Source organism: Piliocolobus tephrosceles, chromosome 15 (assembly GCF_002776525.5).
Source record: "Piliocolobus tephrosceles isolate RC106 chromosome 15, ASM277652v3, whole genome shotgun sequence".
NCBI classification, from domain to species: Eukaryota; Metazoa; Chordata; class Mammalia; order Primates; family Cercopithecidae; genus Piliocolobus; species Piliocolobus tephrosceles.
The window spans coordinates 105,414,110-105,441,437 of record NC_045448.1 but is presented as its reverse complement, the minus strand read 5'-3'; the positions used below and the strand labels follow the sequence as shown (position 1 = coordinate 105,441,437).

The following is a 27,328-nucleotide window of genomic DNA, read 5'->3' as shown; positions in this document are numbered from 1 at the left end:
ACAACTGTATGCCAATAAATTAAATATCTTGGATGAAATGAACAAATTAAGAGAAAGCACAAACTAGCAAAACTGTCTCATGAAAAATAGACTATCTGTATAGATCTATAACAACAGAGAAATTGATAAGTAAATTTAACACTGCCCATAAAGAAGTAATTTTAAAACTTCCCATAAAACTTCTCTATCAGATGGCTTTACTGGTAAATTTTACCAAACATTTAAAGAAGAATCAATACCAATTCCTACACATTCTTTTGAAAAACAGAAGACGAGGAAACATTTTCTAACTCATTCTATGAGGCCAGTCTCACTCTGATATTAAAAACAGACAATACATTACAAGAAATGAAAATTACAGACACTCCTAGAAATATAAAATATCCTTCACAAAAAAAACTAGAAAGCCAAATCTAGCAACACAAAAAATAATTATATACCATGACCAAGTGAAATTTATCTAAAAATGCAAAGTTGGCTTAGCATATGAAAGTCAATTAATATAATACACCATATCTATAAAATAAAGTAAAACCATATGATCATCTCAATAGATACAGAAAAAGCATTTGACAAAATCCAACACCCTTTTTGATAAATACATTCTCCAAAGTAGGAATAGAAGGAAATCTCTTCAATATCATAAAGGGTATCTATAAAAAACTAACAGCTAACATCATAGTTGATGGCAAAAGATGAAATGCTTTCCCCCTAAAATCAGGAACAAGGATGCCCTTTCTGGCCCCTTCTATTCAACAGGGTACTAGAAGTTCTAGTCAGGGTGATTAGGCAAGAAAACAAAATAAAAGGCATCCAGATTGGAAAGGAAAAAGTAAAAACTATCTCTATTCACAGATGACATGATCTTAGATACAGAAAATCCTCCAACCCAGGTGACAGATATAGAAAATCCTAAGGCATTCACTAAAAACTTTTAGACTTAATAAATAAGTTCAGCAAGGTTGCAGGATACAATATCGATATACAAAAATCACTGTTATTTTTATACACTTGCAATGGAGAATCTGAAAATAAAAATAAAACAATTCCATTTACAGATGCATTCAAAATAATAAAATACTTAAGAATAAAATTAACACAATGAGACCTAACTTATACTCTGAAAACAACAAAATATTGTTGAAAGAAATTAAAGATCTAATAAATGAAACCACACCTCATGGTCATGGATCAGAAGACTTAATATTATTAAGATAGCTCTATTCCCCAAATTGATCTACCAGCTCAGCATGGTCTCTATCAGAATCACAGGTGGTTTCCTTGTAGAAATTGACAAGCTGAAACTAAAATTTATATGAATATTCAAAAGACTCAGAATAGCCAAAGAATCTTGAAAAAATGAAAACAAAGCAGGAGGACTTTCACTTTTCTGTTTCAAAACCTACTATAAAGCAATAGTAATGATGCCAGTGTGGTATTGACATAAGGATAGACATACAGAGCAATGAAATAGAATTAAGAGTCTAGAAGAAGCCCATGTGTCTATGATCTATTGATTTTTGATAGAGGCGCCAAGACCATTCAAACTCGGGAGTGGGGCGGGGTGGTGCGGGGAGAAATAGTCTTTTCAACAAATGTTACTAAGATAACTGGATAGACACATGCAAAAGAATGAATTTGGACCCTTACTTCACACCATGTGAAAAAAAAAAATGAACTAAAAATGCATCAAAGACCAAAATGGAGGGTTTGGTGGTGATAAAAGCTACAGTGATTCTTTTTGAAGTGATGTGGTGATCACTGCACAACCCTACGAACATCTAAACACTAATAAATTATATACTTTAAGTGGATAAACTATATGGCATGTTAATTATTCTCAATAAAGCTATCACAAAAATAGCAATACAAAAATATGTAGAATACAGCTAAAGCACTGTGTAGGGGAAAATACATACCTTAAATGTTTGGAAAAGAAGAATGGGCTAAAACCAATGACCTAAGCACCTACATTAAAATAGGAAGAGAAAATTAAACACATTATTTAGAAGGAAAGAAATAATAAACAGAAGAAATCAATGAAATAGAAAACTAGTTCATTAATGGAGAAAAATCAGTGAAATTAATACTCCTTCTTTGGAAAGATAAACATAAATGATCAACTTCTGGCTAGACTGACGAAGAGAATAGAGAAATGCTACAAATTACTAATAACAGGAATGCAAAAAGGAATGTAACTACAAAGTAAGAATAAATTTGCCTACAAATTTGACAACTTAGATGAGATACGCAAATCCTAGCAAAACACAAATTACCAAAATGACTTAAGAAATCAGAAATCCTCTTGGGCGAGGTGGCTCATACCTGTACTCCCAGCACTTTGGGAGCCTGAGGCGGGCAAATCATGAGGTCAGGAGTTCGAGACCAGCGTGGCCAACATGGTGAAACCCTGCCTCTACTAAAAATACAAAAAAATTGCTGGGCATAGTGGCGGGCGCCTATAATCCCAGCTACTCGGGAGGCGGAGGCAGGAGAATTGCTTGAACCCAGGAGATGGAGGTTGCAGTGAGCTGAGATCACACCAGTGCACTCTAGCCTGGGTGACAGAGTGAGACCCCATCTCAAAAAAACAAAAAATATATATATGCAATCTAATAATGTATTTTTGAAAATACATCATGACTTTGCACCACGAGTGCAGCCTGGGTGACAGAGCTAGAACCTGTCTCAACAAAAAACAAAACCACCATGACCTACTATCCAGGAATATATTTTTTAAAGCAATGTATTAACCAGTTTAACAAACTAAAAAATAAAAGTGATATGACCATCTCAATAGCTTTAGAAAAAGCATCTGATAAAATTTTATACCCATTCATGATACAAACTCTAAGTAAACTTAGGCCAGGCATGATGGCTCATGCCTGTAATCCCAGCACTTTGGGAGGCCAACGTGGGCAGATCACCTGAGGTCAGGAGTTTGAGACCAGCCTGATCAACATGTCGAAACCCCGTATCTATTCAAAATAAAAAAAAAAATTACCCATGCACAGTGGCGGGCGCCTGTAATCCCAGCTACTCAGGAGGCTGAGGCAGGAGAATTACCTGAACCTGGGAGGCGGAGGTTGCAGTGAGCCAAGATTGTGCCACTGCATTCCAGCCTGGGCGACAGAGCAAGACTCAGTCTTGGTGGAAACACATACACACATACACACACACACACACACACCCCACACAGACACAACTTTAAGGAAACTTGTAAGAAAAGGGAATGTTTTCAACTTGACAAAATGCTTCTACAAGCCTGGCCAACATGGTGAAACCCTGTTTCTACAAAAAATGCAAAAATTAGCTAGGCATGGTGGCACACCCCTGTATTCCCACCTACCGGGAGGCTGAGGTGGGAGAATCCCTTGATCCCGGGAGGCGGAGGCTGCAGTGAGCAGAGATCACGCCACTGCACTCCAGCTTGGGCGACAGAGCGAGACTCCATATCAAAAAAAGTAAAAAAAAAAAGCTTCTACAAAAAACCTGCAGCTAATATGATATTCAAAGATGAAACACTGAGTCCCTTATGGCTACATATGAGGCAAAAAAATATCCACTCTCACCACTTTTATTCAATCCTGATGTTTGAAGTACTAGGCAGAAGAAAAGGGCATTCTGAGAAGAGTAAAAGAGAAGCAGTAAAACTATCTTTATATATTTAGGTCATAATTGCATATGTAGAAAATCCTTTTAAAATCTACAAAAACCTACTAGGACTAAAACATTGAATTTAAGCAATGTTACAGAATAAAAGGTCACAAAATTCTATTCTACTTTTGTGTATAGGCTATCAAAACCTGGAACATAAAATTCAAGAATAAAATATCATTTTTACAATGGCATTGTAAAAACTCACGAGATATTCTATAAGAGCCATGAAAAAAACTCATGAGATAATATGGGATACATTTAACAAAATATATTTAATACCTGTACACTGAAAAGTACAAAACATTGTTCAGAGAAATAAAACACCTACCTAAATAAATAAATGAGTAGATACACCATGTTTATGGATTGGAAGACTCAATACTGTTAAAATCTCAACTCTTCCCGGACTGATCTGTATATTCAAAATAATGCTAATCAAACCCCAAGTAGGGTTTTTTTCTGTAGAAAATGATATGATCATTCTAAATTTATGTGGAAACGCAGAGGAACCATAGTAGCCAAACATTTGGGGAAAAGAACATATTTGGCGGACTTAACTAACTCATTTCAAGATCTACCATAAAGATATATTAATCAAGTCACTGGGTGACTGGCTAAGGATAGATGTATACCCAGAAGACAGTACAGAAACAGATCCATACGTATATGATCATTTGGTTTTTGTTAAATTTTGTAGATAATTCAATGATGAAATAAGTCTTTTCAATAAGTGGTACTGGATGACTTCATATCTGTATGGGAAAAAATCAACCTTGACCCTTCCCTTACATCATACACAAGTATTAATTCAATTGTAGCACAGATCTAAATATGAAATCTAAAAACATAAAATTTCTAAAAGAAAGGCTATGTACCTTGGTGCATGCAAAGATTTATCAGGATATAGAAGTACAAAGTATAAAAAGAAAATTGGTAAACTGGACTTCATCAAAAATGTAAAACTTCTGTTCTTAGAATGATTTTATTAAGAAAACAGAAAGGCAAACCAATGACTGGGAGAAAATATCCAAAATCTAAAATGTTCAAAAAATAACTACAACTTAATAACAAGAAGACAAACATGCCAATAAAAAGATGGGCAATAGATTTGAACAGCTACTTCACAAAAGAAGATAAATTCACGACCGATAAGCATGTGAAAAGCTGTTCAACATCATTTGTCATGAGGAAAAGGCAAACTAAAATACTAATGTGACAACCTTATTCATCTATTAACAATACCAAGTGTGGGAGAAGAAGATTTAGAGCAACTCGAACCATCACACAGTGCAAGCGGGAGTGTAAAGTGATGCAAACACTTTGGTTTCTTGTTTGTTTTTTGTCTCCATCTCCTCCAGCATTTATCCTTTGTGTTACAAATAATACAATTATACTTTTAGTTATTTTTAAATGTACAATAAATTACTATTGACTATAGTAACCCTGTTGTACTACCAAATACTAGATATTATTTATTCAATTTGTCACGTTTTTACAAAGTTAAACATACTTACCATATAATCCAGCAATTCCACTCCCAGTTATTTATCCAAGAAAAATGAAAACTTACATGCGCACACAGACTTGAACACAATGTTCACAGAAATTATATTCCTCATGGCCAAAAACTAGACACAACCTGTTATGGACAAAACTGTGTCCCCTCCAAATCCATACATTGAACCCTAATCCCCCAGGGTGACTCTATTTGGAGACAGGGCCTTTAAAGAGGTAATTAAGGTTAAATAAATGGGGTTATAAGGACAGGATCCTAACCCAACATGACTGCTGTCCTTATAAAAATAGGGAGAGACACCGAGGCTGTGCATGCACAGAAGAAAGGCCATGCGAGAACGCAGCAAGAAGGCAGACATTTGCAGACCAAGGAGAGGGGCTCCAGAAGAAACCAAACCTTCCGGCACTGTTATCTTAGACTTCCAGTCTCCAGAACCGTGAGAAAATCATTCAGAGAGAAATAAACAAATCCACAATTACAGAAGAAGATCTTAACATGTCTTTCAGTAATTGAGAGATCAAGAATACAAATACAGTTAGGATTTATAAGATTTGACTGACACTATTAACAAGCCTAATATAATATGGAAATATACATAACACATATATATGCATCCACCAAGAAGTAAGCACAGATGCTTTTCAAGGTCATGTAGAATATTATCAAATATTGATAACATAATCTGCCACTAAGCAATTCCTAGCAGATAGCAAAGAATTATCACAAGCCATTTTATCTGATCACAATATTAGAAACATTAGACAAGATATTAGACACAAGAAAGTAAAAATAGACAAATAACCTCAAGTCCCCTGTACATTGGAAAGTTTTTTAAAACTTCAGGCCAAGTATGCTGCTCATGCCTCTAAACCCAGCACTTTGGGAGGTTGAGGTGGGAGGATCACTTGAGGCCAGGAGATCAAGACCAACCTGGGCAATACAGTAAGACTCCATTGCTACAAAAAAATTAAAAATTAGCTGGGTGTGGTGGCTCACACTTGTCGTGTTAGCCATTTGGAGGCTGAGACAGGTGGATCACTTGTGCCCAGGGGCTGGAGGCTGCGATGAGCTATGATTGTACCACTGCACTCCAGCCTGGGAACAGAGTGAGACTGTCTCAAATAAACAAACTTTAGTAATTAAAAATAAATCATAATGAAACTAGATGATATTAAAAACCAAATAGCAATGAAAGCATTACCTCAAAACTTGTGGGCTGCAGGTGTCTGCACCCAAAAAAATATAGAGAAATTTCCAGTCTTCAATGCACACAAAAGAAGAAAGATATAAAATCATGAAATATGATACATTGATTCTAAAATTCATTTGAGATGGTTTAATAAGGACCAAGTACAGTCAAAATAATTTGAGGGAACATTAATTCTCCCAGATATCAAGACTCAATATAAAATTATAGTAGCTACAAGAGTGTATTACTGACAAGGGGATAAACAGACCAATGGAGCAGAATGTATGGGAAATTTTTTTTATGACAAAGTAGACTTGACATATTTCAGAGAAGAAAGGATAATGGATATCTGTTCACAAAGATAAAAATTATATGTCTACTTCAAACTACACAAAATCAAGCTCAAACAGGTTCAAGTCCTAAAGGTAAATGTCAAAATTTCACATACTTTCAAACATTTACAAGAACTTTTTTGTTGTTTTTTTGAGACGGAGTCTCGCTCTGTCGATCAGGCTGGAGTGAGTGGCGCGATCTCAGCTTACTGCAAGCTCTGTTGCCTCCCGGTTTCCCGCCATTCTCCTGCCTCAGTCTCCCGAGTAGCTGGGACTACAGGTGCCCACCACCTCTACCGGCTAATTTTTTGCATTTTTAGTAGAGATGGAGTTTCACCGTGTTAGCCAGGATGGTCTCCATCTCCTGACCTCGTGATCCGCCCACGGCGGCCTCTCAAAGTGTTGGGATTACAGGGGTGAGCCACTGCACCTGGCCTAGAAGAACTTTTAAATGAAAATATAGAAAGTATCTCTCTGGCCTCGGGACTGTATAGGATTTCTTAAAGAAGACATAAAATTATAAACTATATTGGAAAAGATTGATAATAATTCTGAGTATATCAGAACTTAACATGCCTGTTTATACTGCAAGGGAGGTGAAAAGACAAACCACAGACAAGGACAAGATAATTGTAATATCTTTAATAGATAGAGAATTCTGTTAAAAATCAATATGAAGGCAGAGCGTGGTGGCTCATGCCTGTGATCCCAGCCCTTTGGGAGGCCGAGGTGGGCGGATCACGAGGTCAAGAAATCGAGACCATCCTGGCCAGCATGGTGAACCCCCATCTTTACTAAACATACAAAAAAAAAAAAAAACCTAGCTGGGCAGGGGGATGCATGCCTGTAGTCCCAGCTACTCGGGAGGCTGAGGCAGGAGAATCACTTGAACCCGGGAGGCGGAGCTTGCAGTGAGCCGAGATGGCCACCGCACTCCAGCCTGGTGACAGAGCGAGACTTCATCTCAAAAAAAAAAAAAAAAAAATCAATCAATCAATATGAAAAAGATAAGTTACCCCAAAAAGCTACCCAACAGAAAAATGGACAAAGTTTACCAAAATTTCATTCCAGAGAAATTCAAGAAAACGTTCATAGAGGAAGAATCCTAAATGGCTAGGAAACATGAAAAGGTCTTCAATTTTACTTGTAATCAAGGAAGCACAAGACAAAAAGTATGGAAAAAAATTGTCTGACAATATCAAGTATTGATTCGTATTTGAGAAAATAACTCATGATTTCTAATGGCAGAATGACACTTTAGAGAGCGATTCGACAAGAACTTAGAGAAGAGCTGAAATTGCACACATCTTGGATCTATTCCAGGCATATGGCTTTTTAAAATTCACTTCCAGGCATAAATACAAGGAAACATGTAGTCAAGGAGAAATGTAAAAGGTTTCTTGCAGTGTTTTATCACAGAAAAAAGTGAAAAAAAAATTAAATTTCCTTCAATATGGGAATGAATTTTAAAAAGGAAATATTTATACAATGAATATATGCAACTGTTTGAGTAAAACAGTACACTATATATGTCAAAATAGATGTGTCAAAATTATAATATTGAGCAAAGAGGGCAAGTTGCAATTGAATATCTCCAACTATGTGTGTTATCACTTAAATAAAAACCAAAACATACAAAACAACATTATACATTATTTGTGGGTGTAAGATTGTAGAAAAAGTATAAACATACGCAAAGGAGTCAGACACACTGACAGGAAAGTTATGCACACCAGCAATTAGGGAGGTAGGAGGGAAAAGGATGAGAGAAGTTTTATCTGTAATGTTTTATTTCTTTAAATAAGAAGACATTTGAAGCAAATATGGCAAAATGTTACATGTGGGAGCTGGGAATATGTTTATATGTTTTGTTACCTTTTTTGCACTTTTTTTTGTATGTTTGAAATAATTTCTAATTTTAACAAATGCTAATGATTGTTCTGGATGTAGGGTAGTTAAGAGACTGTAGAAGAATAAAAGTATAAGGAGAATGGTTAACATTCTTATATTGATTAGTGTTTGTTCACACATTTATTTCATGGAAGGCCAAACAAAACTCTTTTAAATATAATGCAGGATGTATATTATAAGCATATTTTTCCAAACTTACTTGCTCAACCTCTCTGTTGAGGGAATCTACTTTTTCTTTTAATCTGTTACCCTCTGCCTCGGCAGTGATAAGTTCCAGTTTGAGGGTATTATTATCTGCCTCTGATTGACGGGCTTTACTTTCCCAGTTTTCAGCATCTTCATTGGCTTTTCGAAGTTGTTCCATCATTTGCCGGTTCTCAGATTCCTGAAAAGCAAACTTTAGTTATTACTTTAAAACATTTAAAATGTTCAACATATGATAAAATTAAACATTACTTTCCAAGTCGTTGGGAATTCACTTGCCATGAGAAGCATTTATACTAGAACCCTGAGGAAATGTATCTATACTCTCAGTTTAGAAAACAGGTCATCCTGTAATTAACAAAGACAGTGCAATCAGGATCTGCCCTGGCTCCTGAGTGACACTCGGTGAACACTAGTAAATAGTAAATTTAAGTCAGTTACTCTTTTCTTCAAGACCTGAATGAATTTGTTCTTATATTTCCTTTTGTTCAAAGTCCTCCACAGCCTGCTTTTCCCATATGTCTGCTTACTGACTACTTGCTGGTCTGGTTTCTGAGTCTCTGACCTTTCGTATTGATGTATTCCCTTGTTCCTGACCAATTTACTGGGCTGTGCTGGCTACAGAGCTTCTGAGTACTTGCATATTTTAAGTGTCAACTTCTGATAATTTCCTCTCTGGTGCCTGCCTTTTATTCATAGCCCCAGCCTTAATTATCTTGATCATGAACTGTTCTACGATTATCTTTTAGCTGCTAGTCTAGTAACTTTCCCTGCCAGTCTAGTAACTTTCCTGAAATTGCTCAGAAGTAAACTATCAAACCTATGCCAATAAACACTAGTTGTAAATATGCATTCATGTATAAATTGAGCATACAATAAGAACCAGAGTTTTTAAACTTTCAAAATTCTATCATGAGCAAAGTAACTGAAGTAGGGTCTGATTTCTAGTAGGGAAATAAGGAGGGGAAGAAATTCAGCTCCACAAACAATATAATTGACCAAGTAATCATTATTAGGCTATTTTAAAAAACATTTTATTATGGTTTGGTGAATTCATTCTAAAAAATGAGTTGCCATTTTGGTAATTAATTATTTAAAAGATATATTTCTCTCCTGTTAATAAATATTGCACGTCCCTATCAGAAATCCGGGGCTAAATAAAATGACCAAATTGCAATAAATAATGTCTCATTAATACTCCTTTCAAATCAGATAAGCCATCTCTCGATTATGATTACTGGTGGAAATTCAGCTAATATTGCCACCTTGTGGCCTCTAACGTGAAAGATCTTTGCCAAGTCTGTGTCAGTCAACAAAATACGAAACTACCTTATTGGCTTTCAAGATTCAGATACTCTGAATGTGTCAGTAGGAACCTGATACGTGTTTTCCATGATTGTACTAACAATAATAGTTGTGTACAGAGTATGTACTTGGAGGGTGCTTGTACAATATACTTAAACGAATTTTATTTACATCGATTTTTACCCTCTTTTTGTGCAGTACTTACTGTCTATGTCATTCACTTAAAACTGCCTTGGAGCTTTGTGTTGTTAGGTGTGGATGTAAAGCCTCCCCAATAACACCTTGTATTTCTCTAAAATAGGAACCATTTTTATATTAAATTTAGTTCTGTGACCAGGTAGTACATTGTTCAAAGTGAAAAGGGATTCCACAGAATGTCTCTCCTGTCCTCCAACCACCCAGTGCTCCCTCCTTCTTGGCAAGCAGAAAGCATATTTTACCCTTTTCCATATCCTCCCATAGAGGCCAGAGAAGTGTGGAGCCTGAGAGGCAACACTATAAAGAAAATGAAACTGTTCTTTGGGATTCTCTATTTCCTGCTTTCAGGATCTCTTTACTTCAATATGGTGCCTCCCCTGTATCCACAGCTCCCCATGGCCACCCACAAGTCTCACTGCAACACTCCATAGGCCTCAGCTGGAATCCCTTGCATTTCTTGCCTAAATTACGGTTACAACCTCTTCTAACTGCTCTCTCCACTTCTAATTTTGTTACCCTTCTGGTTTATTCTTGACATTTTCAAAATAAACTTCCTAAAAGGTAATCCTCTTTCCTTTTTTTTTTTTTTTTTTTTTGAGACAGAGTCTGGCTCTGTCGCCCAGGCTGGAGTGCAGTGGCTGGATCTCAGCTCACTGCAAGCTCCGCCTCCCGGGTTTACGCCATTCTCCTGCCTCAGCCTCCCGAGTAGCTGGGACTACAGGAGCCCGCCACCTCGCCCGGCTAGTTTTTTGTATTTTTTAGTAGAGACGGGGTTTCACCGTGTTAGCCAGGATGGTCTCGATCTCCTGACCTCGCGATCCGCCCGTCTCGGCCTCCCAAAGTGCTGGGATTACAGGCTTGAGCCACAAGGTAATCCTTAAATAACTTTTATGTTTTAGTTCTAACAAAAGCTTCTGAAAATAGGGTTCAAAGAAGATCTTTCTTACCTCTCCTTTATCATCCACTTGTACACGCTACTCTACCTACAGGACCTACTTTTCCCCCTACACCTTTGCTCATGTTGTGCCCACTGCCTGGGAGTCATTCTGTTTCCTCTCCGTTTTTCATCTCTGGCACTCCAGCGCCTAGCACACTGCATGAATGAGTGAATGAATGAAGTACTCCATACTTCTTGATGCTCTATCCCTATCAAAATGGATTTGTGGTTCATTCTCTCAGGGCCTGTATCCATCCAGTGTTATGCAATCTCATAAACAAATTCATACTAGGATGCTAAAATCCCCAGCACTTTGGAAGGCCAAGGTGGGAGGATCACTTGAGCATAAGAAGCTTGATGTGTGATGTCTGAAAATATAATTCTAGAATCTAAAAGTTCTAATCCCTAATGGTGGAATTTCAGGTAATGTTACTAACAGACTAGAGAGACAAAGGGAAGTGTTTAACACTGGCTGAAAGCTTACTATGTTAAATGTTGCTCTGGGCTGGGTGCTGTGGCTCATGCCTGTAATCCCAGCACTTTGGGAGGCCGAGACAGGTGGATCACTTCAGGTCAGGAGTTCGAGACTGGACTGGCTAACATGGCGAAACCCCTGTCTCTACTAAAAATGCAAAATTAGCTGTAATCCCAGTTACTCAGGAGGCAGAAGAATTGCTTGAACCTGGGAGGCAAAGGTTGCAGTGAGCCGAGATTGCACCACTGCACTCCAGCCTGGCAACACGGTGAGCCTGTTTCAAAAAAAAAAAAAATGTTGCTCTGGATATTCATTCATTTATTTCTACCCTATTTCAGAATAGATTCAGATGGCTCACTGTGCTAGGTGTTTTAAATTATCTCACTTACTTGGGTGTTCTTCCTGATTACAGAGGGGAAGAATCAGAGAGGTTGAGTAGCCTGCATAAATAAAAAGCCTTCTGTTCATTTATGGTATTACATTGCTGGAACCTTAAAATCAAGATGTGTAGGAAACCACGTGCTTTTCCTACACAGGCTGCTTGCTGTCTGAAAGCAAGGATTGCAATTTAGGAATCCTTAGACTGTCTTCTGTCTCAAAGCCCTTAACAGTACTATGCATACCATAAATAAATGTTCAAGATGTGTTTGTGGACTGATATGAAATGATAAAATAGTGTAGGTGGATTGATTATTATAATAGGTATAGTGTTACCTACATACCACTCAAACCATTAATGGGAACATCCTCCCTCAATTTTAGATAATATTTTAACTAATAGACATATTTAAAATCCTCAGTAAAGCTGCCTGTTTATTCCTGAGTTGCCACACATGAACCACACTTATTGGAGTCATCTGATGTCACATACCTGTGCCTGGCCAAATGACTGCTAACAGAAGTGTGAGGAGAACCATCTGCTCTGTGGTCCTAAAAAAACAGATGGCCCTATAACAGGGTAATCAATTCTGATCTGCTACATAATCAGGTGGAACCTCTTTTGTCAGAGGTCTGTAATTGGAAAACCCACCACTTTCAATTACACTGTAAGTGAGGTCAAGTTGATTCTGGCCCTTCGTCCATCATCCGGTTAGGAAGATTCTGCTTGTCTAGAGTGGCAGAGTTGCAAAACAAAAGGGGCATATTCTCAAGGCATCGTTCTGAATATTCTAAATATGTAGTTAACCCATCATTGTCAAAACTAAAATCTACCATGTGTTGAAGAAAGCTTTGGTTCACCCATCCCTCTGAGTACACTCAATTCTAAATTAACTCAGTGAAAACTAAGTATCATGAGCAAAAAGAAAAAAAAACACATACTTCAGACTTTAATATGTTCTTCAGCTTGTTAACCTCCAGATTCGTATCTTGAACCTTCTGTTTTATGTCATTAAGTTCATTATGCGTGTCATTCAATTTTTTGGACAGTGCCTATGTGAAAAAAGATAGGTACATTTGACTACAAAAAGCAAAAAATTTCTATATCTCAAAAATATCATAAACAAAATTTTAAACACTTGGAACAAATAAAATTAACATATCTAATATATAAACTCATATAAAAACAGAAAACACATGAGCCCAATAGCAAGTGGGCAAATGACCCAAACAGGCAATTCACAAAGGGAAGCATAAGTAGATAAGACCTGAAAAAAACTAAATTTTACCAGCAACCGAAGATAAGCTTAACTAAAACAATGCATTACTATGTGCTTATCAAATTAACACAGATTTAAAGCTGTTCAGCTACGGCAAAGAATGGGCATTTCCACGTACTGCTGGAGTAAATGTAGATTTGCAGAGAGCAAATCTGTGATCACGTATCTGGTGATGTATCAAGAGACAATTTTTAAACGCTCATAAAAACAAGAAAGACAAATATGTTGATTATTGTTGAAGTTGAGAGATGGCACATGGGGATTCATTATATTTGAAAATGTCTATTTACATTTTTTTTTAATTTAAAAAAGAAAGCTCAACTGGGTGTGGTGGCTCATTCCTGTAATCCTGGCACTTCGGGAGGATCACTTGAGCCTAAGAGTTTGAGACCAGCCTGAACAGCAGAGTGGGAACCCAACTCTACAAACAAATAAATAATAATTAAAAAGAAACCTCATAATCTGTGACTCAGTCTGAAATGAAATGTAATAAAATTTAATGAGATACTGTCATTAGGGCATTATTTGTTATTGTGACAATATTTATTCACATTAAGTGAATCATGCAGTAAATAACAGTATATCTACATAGTGGCATAACCACGTAATAGAATATTACATACCTATGAGAAACATTTGGAATGATTTTTAATAATACAGGGAAATATTTGCCTATGTTAAATGAAAAAAAATCATGCTAAAACACAAAAATACCTCATTATCCCAATTTGTTAAAAATTGTGGTATCAAGGATAAAACTTTTTAGTTTCCACTTTCTAGTCTTCTACAATACAGGTTCTTAACCTGTGGTCCACAGAGACACTTCTCTTCTACCTTGGGCCTATGACCATAACGCAGGAGAAAACTACTTTTGAACATATGTAAATTGTTATGACAACAGTTTTCTTCTGATTATAAAAAATGTTTACGAAGTTTGAACAAGGCAGGAAAATGCTTACAATATTATAGTAAGCTAATAATAGCTATGACATATTTATTGAGTGATATACTGGACAGTACAGTAAGTGCTTTCCAGGTATAGTCTCACTTACTATCCGTTTGTACAGATGCGACAGAGACTCAGAGAAGTTGGTTCACATGATCACACGCAGAGAGCGAGATTCAACCCATGTGAACCTTACTCGGCTCTACTACCTCTTCATGTAGAAAAACGCATGATATAAAATGATAGGTGATTTTATCCCACTACAATAGAAAGTGTGTATAAAAATAGTGTTAAAACTTGTAAGTGCACTGAATAGCAATAAAAAAAATATGTCAAATGTAACAGTGACTAACTGGGTGTTAAAAACATGGGGGCTTTTTAAAACTCTTTTAACTTTTTGTTTAGAAAAAAAGGCTTTCTACAATAAGCTTCTATTCTAAACCAATCAAAAAAATAGAAACTAAATTTCTAGGTTTTCATAAATAAGATATATCCACCTTTAGCCCATATGCTGTAGCTGTAAAGAGTACACAAAGGCAGACCTTATAAATTTTCATCTTTTGGTTTTTATTGCTATTCATTAATTTTTTTAATAAACTTTTAGAATAGTTTTAGATTTACAAAAAAGTTGTGAAGACAGTATAAAGAGCACCTCTGTTGTTAACATTTTACATTAGTATGGTACATATGTCACAATTAATAAACCAATATTCATACATTATCTAAAGTCCATAATTTATTCAGATTTCCTTCCTTTTTTACATAATGTCCTGTTTCTGTTCCAGGATCCTATTATTCATTAACTTTAAAAGAAACACTTTAACATTTCAGATAATTTTTTATGATTAACAAAGTATTACATCTTTATAGCTGTTTAAGTAAATTAATAATCTTTAACAGTTAACGAATACAGACTTTCAGGGTGTAAACTAAACACACTGAAAGTGGTATCAAAGTGGGGGAAATCATTTGGTCTTAAAAATTTTGAGAAGGGAAGAAATTTCCCAAATAGGATTTTTAAATGTTCAAGTTAAAATAAATGTTATTGGAAATGAGAACTGCAGATTAGACTTAAATATATTGCCTTAGGAAGAAAGAGTAAGAGGAACTTTCCTAAAAAGAATCACAGTACTAATGAGGACCAAAAAACAAGGGACAGTCCACATATTCATACTTAAAACAGAATTATACGTAGTCTATTTTTTAAGAAAACCTATTCTTTAAGGGTTCTCAAGATTTTAATTCTCATTTGTTGATTATTCAAATATTTATCCTTCAGTAAGGAAGTACTAAGATTTAATACAAACACAGCCCTGTTCTCTCTTTTCTTTAATATTTAACCCTTTGTGTTTGAGAATTCCATTTAAAAATTATGTGGCCTATTTTGTTATTTAAAAAAAAAAAAAAAGGCTAGTTTCAGTATCTGAGCTCTTCTGTAAAATGAAATGAGGGCTGTTCCTCACAAGAAATGTATATTTTTTTTTTCTTGGAGAAAATGATTCTAGGAACAAGTGTACCTGGTTTTCTTGTTTAGCTTTAGCAAACTGTTCTTGGAGATTGTCATTGTCATGAGCCAAGATATCTCTTTCCCTGGCGATCTGGGCCAGCTCATCATTTGTCTCATCCAATTGCCGACGCATTCTGGAAATGTCTTGTTCACACATAATTAGGGCCTCAGTAGACTGTCTATTCCACAAATCAAAGAGTACATAAGAAGAGACATTTTACTGAAACAAAGCAACAAATTCTCACAAGACAGAAGATGGACAGTTAACAGGAAAACATTTGAAGAGATTTTAAACACATTTGAATTTATAGGAATAAATACTGCAAAGACAGTGCATTAGAGTTTCTCAATGTTGCCATCATTTCACTATGAAAAGGATACTAAGTATACAAAATAGTCAATGATTTGCCAAATATTTCAAAACTTCTGACATCAAGTAATAGGAAGGCTTTCATCATACCTCTGTTCCGGCTTATTCTCCTTTACAGGTTCCTCTTCCCCTGCCCGCTTAAAAATTAATGCTTTTCAGGGCTCAAGCCTTAGCCTCTCAATTATTCTCACCCTAGCCTTTCTCTCAGAGAAACTCTATTCATATCCATGGTTCCCAACCCCATCTATACCCAATGACTCCAAAATAATTATCTCCAGCTTTAGCCCCTCTGTTATACCCCAGACTTATATTTAACTGCTTACTAGACATGTCTACAATAAGGTCCCAAAGGTTCTTCAAATTCAGAGGTAAAATCATTTTTTCTCCTCATACTTTCTTCATGTTCAGTATTCATCCCTGGCCAGAAACTTGGCATTTTCCTAGTGTCTCTCCTTCATATAAAAGCACTTCACTCTTTCTGTCCCACAACTCTTAAACCCCAATTTATCATCACCTCTTCTGCTTGGGTATCTTTCTAACACAAAAATCTCCTCAGAATTCTTTAATGATTTCTTATTGCCCCAAGAATATAATCAATACTCTTTTGTCTGTAACACAAGCCTCTGCCTGCCTATTTAGCCTCGTCCCTTCACTTCTCCCCCTACGCTCTAGGAAATGAGAACTGAGTGTTCAACAACACTCAACCCACTTGTAGGACAAGAGGCTTGCGTACGTGATCTGTGGTTCTTTGCTATTCTTTCTACTTTGAATGCCCTTCCCTTCCCCTTACTTTACTTGGCAAACACCATCCCCTCTTTTAGTTCCCTAGACAGACTTAGACCTCCTCTGATGAGAGTTAGCACCTTACATGTATCACTAAGCCCCTTGTTTCTTACTATCTTTGTACCTAACATGGTACTTGGCCCCCCAGTAAGTGCTCCAATATTTGTTGAATGACTGATTTACCTTGATGCCTGTTCCATCTCAGCAATGATATTCTTCATGCCTGAAATGGTCTTTTCCTTGAAAAATAATATAAGTATTAAATAAAAAAAATCTTAAGCTGTTATTTCTGTTAAAATTGAATGAACAAAAAGAAAATTTCCCCTTCCCTTTAGGTTTCCATTTGGTTTTAAAAACATGTATGTCCTATTCTTTTCCATACTTTAAAGTCTAGTATATCAACGTGAATATTTGCACGGGGTAAAAATAGATTATGTTCATTAAAGGCTATACTTAGGTGTAATTATATGAGATCAGTATATCAAATTCTTTGTTAAAAGATAGTTTGTGCAGTCACCCAGGAACACAAGAACACCCTATAACCACCTGTTTTGGAGGCAAACCAATGGTTTGGCATTGGAGTATTGGCATTTTATAGTGGGATTAGAACTGGTTCTCTTGATCGCATTTTTATGTTATAAAACCCAGAGAAGCCAATCATGTATACCTAAATTTAGTATTTAAGAATAATTTTGATTAAGTTTATTATTTATATTAGCCAGCAACAAAATCTTCAAAAAGCTGTTCCAATCCAATTACGTATAGAGGTATACTACTGATATTTAGGTGTGAGCTAATAATGAGGTAAGCATTAGGCCTAGAGCAAAGGTAAGAAAAATAAACTATATTTTCCTTTTTTAAAGGCATGGTGAGGGAGTAGAAGTAGCAGAGTCAGTCAAGGCAGAGATGGATTTGAATATCTTAATGCCTTTAATACCATTCCCACACCTCTTTTTAAAACTTCCATTGACCCTGAACTAGTCCAACTATAAACAGATACTTAGAGCTAACATTAGCCCTAAAAAAGTAAGAAAGTTATTTCACTAAGTAATAACTGGATTTCACCTTGCCCTTTGAATTTTCAAATCTTAAGTAACCAAGTAAAAAGATTTTTAAAAACTCAAACCTGTATTTTCCAACCAATTCTGTTCCTGTTTCCTTTTTTTTTTTTTTTTTTAATTGAGATGGAGTTTTGCTCTTGGTGCCCAGGCTGGAGTGCAAGGGCGCGATCTCAGCTCACTGCAACCTCTGCCTCCCGGGTTCAAGTGATTCTCCTGCCTCAGTCTCCTGAGAAGCTGGGATTACAGGCATGCGCCACCATGCCCAGCCAACTTTTGTATTCTTAGTAGAGACGGGGTTTCACTATGTTGGCCAGGCTGGTCTCAAACTCCTGACTTCAAGTGGATCCACCTGCATCGGTCTCCCAAAGTGCTGGGATTACAGGCATGAGCCACTGCGCCTGGCTGTTCCCGTTTCTTTAGCGTTAGCGTTGCACACACTTGGGTGTGTATGTGTGCATACTATCTTCCCTTATTCATGTGCTCTCCTCTAGGGTGTTTTTAGCTACAGTTTCCCATTCTGTTTTCTCATGGAATGGTACAGATTCCACATCTGGCAGTAATGGATACTGGTGTGTTGTTAAAATATGCATTTAAAAAAAAAAAGTTAAACCCCTTCAAGAAGGACAAGCCAATGAAGGAAAAACTAAAAGACAAAATACTCCTTAAAATGGAATGTTTACACATTTTTGAAATATAATTTAATACATTTCTAAAACAAATTCTGAAAAGCTAGTTGAACTAGTACTTTTGAAAGTTCTTACTTGAGGCCGAGTGCAGTGGCTCACGCCTGTAATCCCAGCACTTTGAGAGGGTGAGGCAGGCGGAACATGAGGTCAGGAGTTCGAGACCAGCCTGACCAACGTGGTGAAACCCCGTCTCTACTGAAAATACAAAAATTAGCCGGGTGTGGTGGTGGGTGCCTATAATCCCAGTTACTCAGGAGACCGAGGCAGGAGAATCGCTTGAACTCGGGAGGCAAGGGTTGTAGTGAGACAAGATTGTGTCACTGTACTCCAGCCTAGGCGACAGAGACTCTGTCTCAAAAAAAAAAAAGTCCTTTCTTGATTAACCTTAAAATATGTTTGATAAGCCTAAAAAGGGCTTCGCTTTATCAGTATAAGTGCATCTTAAAAAAAAAAAAAAAAAAGATTATCTAGAAACATTGTAAAGTATCCAGGGCAACAAAATTTCTGGGTTAAATCCAATAATATATCCTCTTAGCCTATTTTTCTCTTAATATGACCTTAACGCCACCATTTCTCACGTGTACTATCATTCCTTGTACAACTTCAGTATGTTCTAAGACGTATTCCTTGTACAACTTCAACGTTTAACAATTTTTTTAAATGATATTTAATATTCCTTATTCAACCTCATATGTTGTCCAACTAGGGACGTAGATTCATGTTAACTGTCAAAATTCAGTCTGGACAGGATGGTGCTAAGTATATTTAGAAAAAATAAACAAACTATAACATTATTCAAATAATTCTGGCTTTTCTTGACCAAAAATCTATGAAGTTGCTATTGAGTTTTCTAACTTTAATTGGTAGCAAGTAGTAAAACATTTTTTTTAAACCATGAATACCAGAAAAAAAATCACTTTATTCACTATAATGTAGACTTTTCCATGCTAATTTATTTCTGTAATCTCCATATGAACAGTATTGGTTTTCACTGAGTGGCCTTTGTTAGTTCAGCTCTGAGGTATCATTGCAGAGAACATTTCCTCTTTTGATTGCCTAACACTACCTTACAAGATAGTTTCCCTAGAGAGGATGGATGTGTTTACTTTCATAAAATCTTATACAAAGTTCTTGAGTTTGAAGTAGACTTGTAACTCAATATTGTTTGTGAAAGAAATATAACACTGGTACAGTTAGCAGAATGGAAGAAATGTGAAATATTAGATATAGCACAAGAAAATGAGATTTTGAAAGATGTGAAGAATTTTGTTTCTAAATGTGTTTTGAAAGGAAATCATGCTTAAATATTCAGAAATGTTTTGAATATAAAGAGAAGCAAAATTCCACCTAAAGAAACCTAACATTTCAAAGACGAGTCAGTTACCATCTCATGTCCTTTGATGACCTCAATTATGTCCATGATTCCCAATCTATTAACTTTAAATTTTTCTCCAAACCTAAAAATCCAAGAGCCTTTGAATATTTCAACATTTCACCTACATATCCCAAAGACAATTCAAACTCAACATGTCAATAACTTTCCTTTGTAAGCCTGTTCTAGTTCCTGTTTCTTCCTTCATACATAGGAATTATCCATGTGATTCTTAAGCCAGAAATCACACCTTGTTAATTTTACTTCCTTAAGAGACCTATTTCTTTCACTGATACTCCTACTATTCTAATATAGGTCTTAACACTGTTTTCTTAACTAGTGTCCCTGTCACTATTCTCATTTCCCTATAATCCACCTCTCATATAAATTTTAAGATGCCAGAATATTTGTTATAAAATAAATACCTAACTGTAACATTTCATTATCATTATTTCAGTGACCCTCCATATCCACGATGACAGAGCTCACACTAAACACCACATGTACTTTTATGATTTTTCCTTATCTATCGCATCTCTTCATATATCTATATCCCATCTTTTCATATATATCTTTTCATATATCCAAATCTATATATACAGATCATATATCTATATAGATATATGAAGAGACGGGATATATACATATATATACACACACACATATACATGCACTGTAAGGCTGCAATTAGCATCATAGCAGAGAAGAGACTGTATGCCTATCCCATCTTTTCTTTGCCCTGCCATATGTATCTCTCTACAACCTGTTCTCTGGCCAGGGAAAACTATCAGGAAGTCTCATGAAATTCTCTCATGAAAGCCACTGGACTCTCACTTAAGCTGTTCAACCGGTCTGGATCACCCTTTCTCATTGTCTTCTTCCCCTGAATATTCTCCTGACTACTTTCTAGTCATTTTTCAGGGTAGTCCAGGCACCATCACTTACTTAAAGGAAGGTTCTTCCAGACCTTCCTCCTCCCTTAACCCAATTCCCAGGCTGAATCAGGTGTGTTTTTGCCCAACTCCAACAACACATTGTGCATATGTCATTACGGCACTTAATACATTCTACCATAACAGTACCTTTCTCTCTCTCCTTATTACACTAGAGGCTTTGAGAAAGCAGACCATTCACTTTGCTTTTTTTTTTTTTTGAAACAGAGTCTTGCTCTGTTATGCAGGCTGGAGTAGGACCGCACGAACTAGGCTCACTGCAACGTCCACCTCCCAGGCTCAAGTGATACTCCTGCCTCAGCCTCCCAAGTAGCTGAGACTACAGGCGTGTGCCACTATGCCCGGCCTCATCCTCAGTTTCTTTCTTTCTTTCTTTTTTTTTTTTTTTTTGAGACGGAGTCTCGCTCATCGCCCAGGCTGGAGTGCAGAGGCGCGATCTCGGCTCACTGCAAGCTCCGCCTTCTGGGTTCACACCATTCTCCTGCCTCAGCCTCCCGAGTAGTTGGAACTACAGGCGCCGCCACCTCGCCTGGCTAATTTTTTTTTGTATTTTTAGTGGAGACGGGGTTTCACCGTGTTAGCCAGCATGGTCTCGATCTCATGACCTCATGATCTGCCCGCCTCGGCCTCCCAAAGTGCTGGGATTACAGGCGTGAGCCACCGCGCCCGGCCTGCTCGCAGCCGGCAACATCTTTTTTCAACAACAAAAATGTGGGATGGAGGTTATCATCCAGCTTTATTCACCAGCCCTACGTGACCTATCATCAAAGCCTGAGGATGATGTAAAAATGTGCTCCTAGGGCCCGGCGCGGTGGCTCACACCTGTAATCCCAACACTTTGGGAGGCCGAGACAGGCGGATCATGAGGTCAGGAGATCGAGATCATCCTGGCTAACACGGTGAAACCCCGTCTCTACTAAAAAAAAAAAATACAAAAAAACTAGCCGGGCGAGGTGGCGGGCACCTGTAGTCCCAGCTACTCAGGAGGCTGAGGCAGGAGAATGGCTTAAACCCGGGAGGCAGAGCTTGCAGTGAGCTGAGATCCGGCCACTGCACTCCAGCCCGGGCGACAGAGCGAGACTCCGTCTCAAAAAAAAAAAAAAAAAGAAAGAAAGAAAAGTTCTCCTAGTTCTAAACACTATTACAATGGGTAACTACCTGAATATATGCTTTTAAGAAGAAATTAGTCTCACTACTTTATTGCCATGCTTTATATTTTGATATCTGAATTAGTTCTTGTCAGTTAATGTTAATTACTAATTCATGATAGAAAAATCAACTTAAAATATTAACTACTGGATTTGTACACATGCTTCCTAAGACTATCTTAAAATATTTCAAAGTCAGATTTTGAAGTTTCAACTCTCTAGAAAAAGAAAATTTGAGAAAATTAGAATATTTTATTCAGATTCTAGTTTTTAAACCATAGTTTAACATTTCATTTAAACATTCCTTATAAACCACAGTTCTCAGAACATACTTTCATTGCCAAACTCTCTCCAAGGGATGCGATATTCTCAGATTTTTTATCCAAACATGCTTGCAGGCATTCCTTTTCTTTAGCCAGATCATTGAGGGTTCCACCAAGAATACTGATTTCTTCTCGCTGTGCAATATTTTGCCTCGTAAAATTATCTAAATATGCAATCATAAAAGTGTTGTTTTTTAATCAAAATAATTTTTTTCTATTTCAAGCAGATTATCGTCCTTTTTGAAGTTCTCCTTACTTCTAATGTATTATATTCAATTACTAACAATGAGTGCTATATCCCAAATTAAAAAAAATGCTTTTTTGATTAAAAACTACAGTGAATTACAAAACTCTAAATGATGCATAAACACAAAAGCACAATACCAATGAATTAGAATAGTTAAGGAAAGCTCTATATTGCAAGTTCTCAAAGTAGACTTACATGTATGATGGGAAAAGAGAGAGCGGGTGGATGAAGTAAGTGGAATACCAAACAATCTGTGGCATTTCTCCCCTCTAGTTTCCCCTCCCCTCCCGCTAGCCTAGAATCACTGTTGTATAAAAAGTTGGAAAGTAACAAATCTTAATAAAATATTCAATTAAGTCTTTAAAATAAAATGTCTTCTAATATTCTGATATTTCTAAAATAGTGTTATAAAAATTCCTAGGAAAAAAAAAAAAAACATCCCAGGAAGTATGATTCAATTTGTGAGAACTCTTGCAAGCCAGTGTCAGTGTTGAAGGCCTGAATGATTGGTATAGAAGAATAGTTTTCCAACTGTGGTTTCTCAACCAGCACCATCAGCATCACCTGGGAAATGTACATTCTTAGGCCTCTGCTCCAGACCTACTGAAACAGAAATTCTGGAGGTGGGCACAGCAATTTATGTTTCAGAAACTCCTTCTTTCCCCAGTGATTCTAATGTATAATAAGGATTGAGAACCACTCGTCTAGAGTAGGGGTTCTAAGGTATTAGATTTACCTACAGAAACTGATAGAGACACAAAAGATCTGGTCCTAGCCTACTTCAAGGAGGCTGGCTCCAATGATCTTTATTAGTTCTCAAGGTTCTGACACGGATGAAAGTTTGAGAACCACTGGTCTAGAGCTCTACAAGGGAAGCTCTGTTAGACCAGACTTCAAGATTAATCCCTACTAGGTTAATACCTGTGAGGTCCATCCAGGAGCAGTGCTAAGGGAGATAATACCATATTGTCATATGCCAAAAACTTGATCTATATAGTACTGGAGAATACGCCACGTCTCTTTTTGCAGGCAGTATCGCCTTTAAGGCAACCCACATGTTTCGTGTGTCCTGATACCTGATTCATTCCCACTGGCAATCAAACAATCAATACATCTCTAAAATAACTCTAGTATCTCCTAGCTTAAAAAAATTATCAACCTAACAGCCCATTCAAACTATTACCCTATTTTCTTTCTACCCTTTAATAGCCAAACTTCTTCAGAGACTGCTTTTCTGTCCCGACTTCACTTCCCATTTATTCCTCAACCCACTCTATCTTCTACATCCAACACTCCATTCAAACGTTTATTTTTTAGTGTTACCAAATCTTCCCGTGTGCCGAATCCAATCAATATTTTTTTTTAGCCTCACTTATTTCACTTCTCAAAAGTGTCTGACAATTCATCATATCCTCCCCTTTCAAAAACACTTTGCTTTCTGGTCTTCCAAAATAACACTCACTTCTGGGTCTTCTTCCTACTTCTTTGGCTTCTTCTTACTCAGTCCTGGATCCTCTTCTCCTCATTCTCTACATTTCCCTAGGTAATTTCATGGTTTTAAAATATCATTTATATGCTGATGTGTCCCAAATATGTATCTTTCTCTTCTGAGACACAAATTTAAATATTCAACTGCTTACCTTAGATCTTTATTGGGACTTAAAATACCCAAATGTGAGTTCTCCTTCAATATTACCTTTTATATTTCTGTTTTAATATTTCCTGGTTTGATACATAGTATCTCCACCTACCTAGTTGTTTATACCAGACATTCTTGAACTATATAATAGCGTGTTAACAATATTTCCTCTACTTTAAAATAAGCTCTTTTATAGCCCTGACCAAAATTTTACCCTATAAGATTAAGTTATGACCATATTTTCATACTGATCACTAATAACAAACATAAATAGGAGACTTTAAAAAAGGAACTTTCTCTACAAACGCCAGTAATATCATAGACATAACTAACCATATGTATACTTTCCACCAAAAGTAATATATAGATACTATGTTTCATTACAGCAGCTATGGACAAGCTACATTACACAAAAAATTCAAATTTAAGTTATCATAAGTTTATAAACACATTTTAACTTTCACTAAGTACTTATGGTGCTAAATCTAAAAATTTTTGCTGTCAAAAAAATGAATTTTTTCTATAATTTTTTATTCATAAACTTAGTTAAGGGCTTGTTTCCAAGTTTATCTATGTTATATTGAACAGAAGAAAACATATCTTTGCTACCAAACTTAAGAAAAACTAACAGTAATATCAGGAGAAAAAAACTCACCAATTTTTTCATCCAAGCACATAATTTTCTCCTGAGTAAGCTGTAGCTCATATTTTTTCTTAGCAAGGTGTCGTTGAGTATCAGAAAGATCTTTTTCTGTGTTTTCATACAAAAGTCTGCAAATATTTTAATAATAAAACTAATTCTGAAATTTTTGTTTTGTCATTTTGTAGTGTGTTTAAATCTAAAAACTTTTAAGGACACTAATATACTTATTTCCTCTTAATATTTTTATACAGTTTTAATATTTTCATTACAAAACCAGGAAGTTTAAAAAATAAACGGTAAGAAGGGATCTTCAATCCACTATTCCAACATAAGCTGCTATTAGCACTTTGGTAATACTACCTTCCCTAGGTCCCCTAATGCCAAATCAGAGCAATCAGATTAGGAACTATTATGTTAGCTATGGTTGGGGTTTGTCTGCCTCAATAGCCTTGGGTTTTATGTTTTAATTCAGATAACAAGATGAAGCCATAGAGATGTCTGCAACACAAGAAATAGAACTAAGGTGTCCCACGTAAATACAGAGTGATAGACCACCAGTGAGAAGGTCGAACTAGAGAAAAACACCTTGTCAATTGCTGCTAGGCTCAGGAAAATAATAACAACAAAGAGTCTTAATCTCAATCTAAAACATCAAAATAAAATTTGGTTCCTGATTGGTCATATAATCAGGAACCCCTCACAAAACTCCAGAGGCATGCTCTCAACCCAAGCACAGAACTAAACCCCAGACAAAAGCCTATGGAAAATGATCTCATAATTCAAAATTTAAAAATACACCAAGAAACAATCCAACCTTAGTGGGAGTCAAAAGACACACAAACTAAATTAGATCCCTAAGAACTTCAGACTACAGCACTATCAAATAGAAACTTAGAAATACATGTGTTTAAATACAAACATACAAAATAAGTAATAGCATATATAAAAAAATCAACACATTTGGAAAAGAACCAAATAGAACTTCACAAAGTTAAACTAATATCAAAAGTTTAAAGATTACAAAACTCAGTGGACAAGTTAAAAATACAGAATAGACACTGCCAAAGAGATAACTGGTAAACTGGGGGAAGAAAACAGATCAGAGGTCCTATATTAGAGCACAAATAAAACAATGAAAAAATACAAAATAAAGGTTAACAGACGTAAAAGACAGAATAAGAAGGTCCAATATTTACCAAATCAAAATCCCAGTAGGGAGGAATAAAGACAATATTCAACAAAAATAATAGCTAATAAAAGATGACATCCAACACTAAAGAGGTATTAATCTGTATCTACTAAGACAATTATAAATGGGGGAGGATAAAAGGACTTAAAAGGAGGCAAGATTTCTATACTTTATTCAAACTGATAAAATGTGACACCAGTGGATGGTGATAAGTAAGGGCAATTCACAGAGCAACCACTGAAAAATCTATAGACACTCAAAAATACTACAGATACCAAAAATGGGATTCTAAAAAATGTCAAGTAATCCATGAAAAGGCAGGAAAACAAAAACAGAGACATGAGAAACAGAGGAAAGAAACAAACGAAAAACATCCCCAAAAACTAACATGGAGAATTGAGTCCTACCAATAATTATATTAAATGTATATACTCTACCTTATTTTCCATAACCTGGAAACAATGAAAATGTCCCTCACCAGGTGAATCGCTAAACAAATTAAGGTACATTCATACTATGGAATGTTACTCAGCAATATTAAAAAGTAGCAAAATTTAATACTCGGCTGGATCTCAATGGCAAGCAAATCTTGAAAATCACATCTCTATGATTCTATTCCTGTAACATTCTTGAAATGACAAAATTACAGAGTTGGAAAACAGATTAGTGTCAGATTATTAGGGATCATGGTGGGGGAAGAGGAGAGGTGACTATAACGGAGTAGTATGAGGGATATTTTTGTGGTAATAGACTTTTTGTGTCTTGAAAATGGTAGCAGTGGCCGGGCCCGGTGGCTCAAGCCTGTAATCCCAGCACTTAGGGAGGCCGAGACGGGCGGATTACGAGGTCAGGAGATCGAGACCATCCTGGCTAACACGGTGAAACCCCGTCTCTACTAAAAATACAAAAAACTAGCCGGGCGAGGTGGCGGGCGCCTGTAGTCCCAGCTACTCGGGAGGCTGAGGCAGGAGAATGGCGTAAACCCGGGAGGCGGAGCTTGCAGTGAGCTGAGATCCGGCCACTGCACTTCAGCCTGGGCGACAGAGCGAGACTCCGTCTCAAAAAAAAAAAAAAAA

The 27,328-nt window shown here is 36.5% G+C and overlaps 1 protein-coding gene across 11 annotated transcripts in view; it reads right to left on the bottom strand.

Annotated features, from left to right (window-relative positions):
* TSGA10 (testis specific 10) overlaps nt 1-27,328 on the bottom strand; it is a 154,971-nt gene that overhangs the window by 55,563 nt on the left and 72,080 nt on the right. For 10 of the 11 annotated variants that reach the window (XM_023211406.2, XM_023211404.1, XM_023211407.1 and 7 more), the window contains 6 exons: nt 25,076-25,191; nt 22,544-22,698; nt 17,175-17,230; nt 15,849-16,017; nt 13,048-13,158; nt 8,808-8,993 (listed from right to left, as the gene is read on the bottom strand). In XM_023211406.2, coding sequence (XP_023067174.1) covers nt 8,808-8,993; nt 13,048-13,158; nt 15,849-16,017; nt 17,175-17,230; nt 22,544-22,698; nt 25,076-25,191 — 793 coding nt within the window. The remainder of the gene's footprint in view (nt 1-8,807; nt 8,994-13,047; nt 13,159-15,848; nt 16,018-17,174; nt 17,231-22,543; nt 22,699-25,075; nt 25,192-27,328) is intronic. The other variant, XM_023211410.2, reaches the window with a different exon arrangement.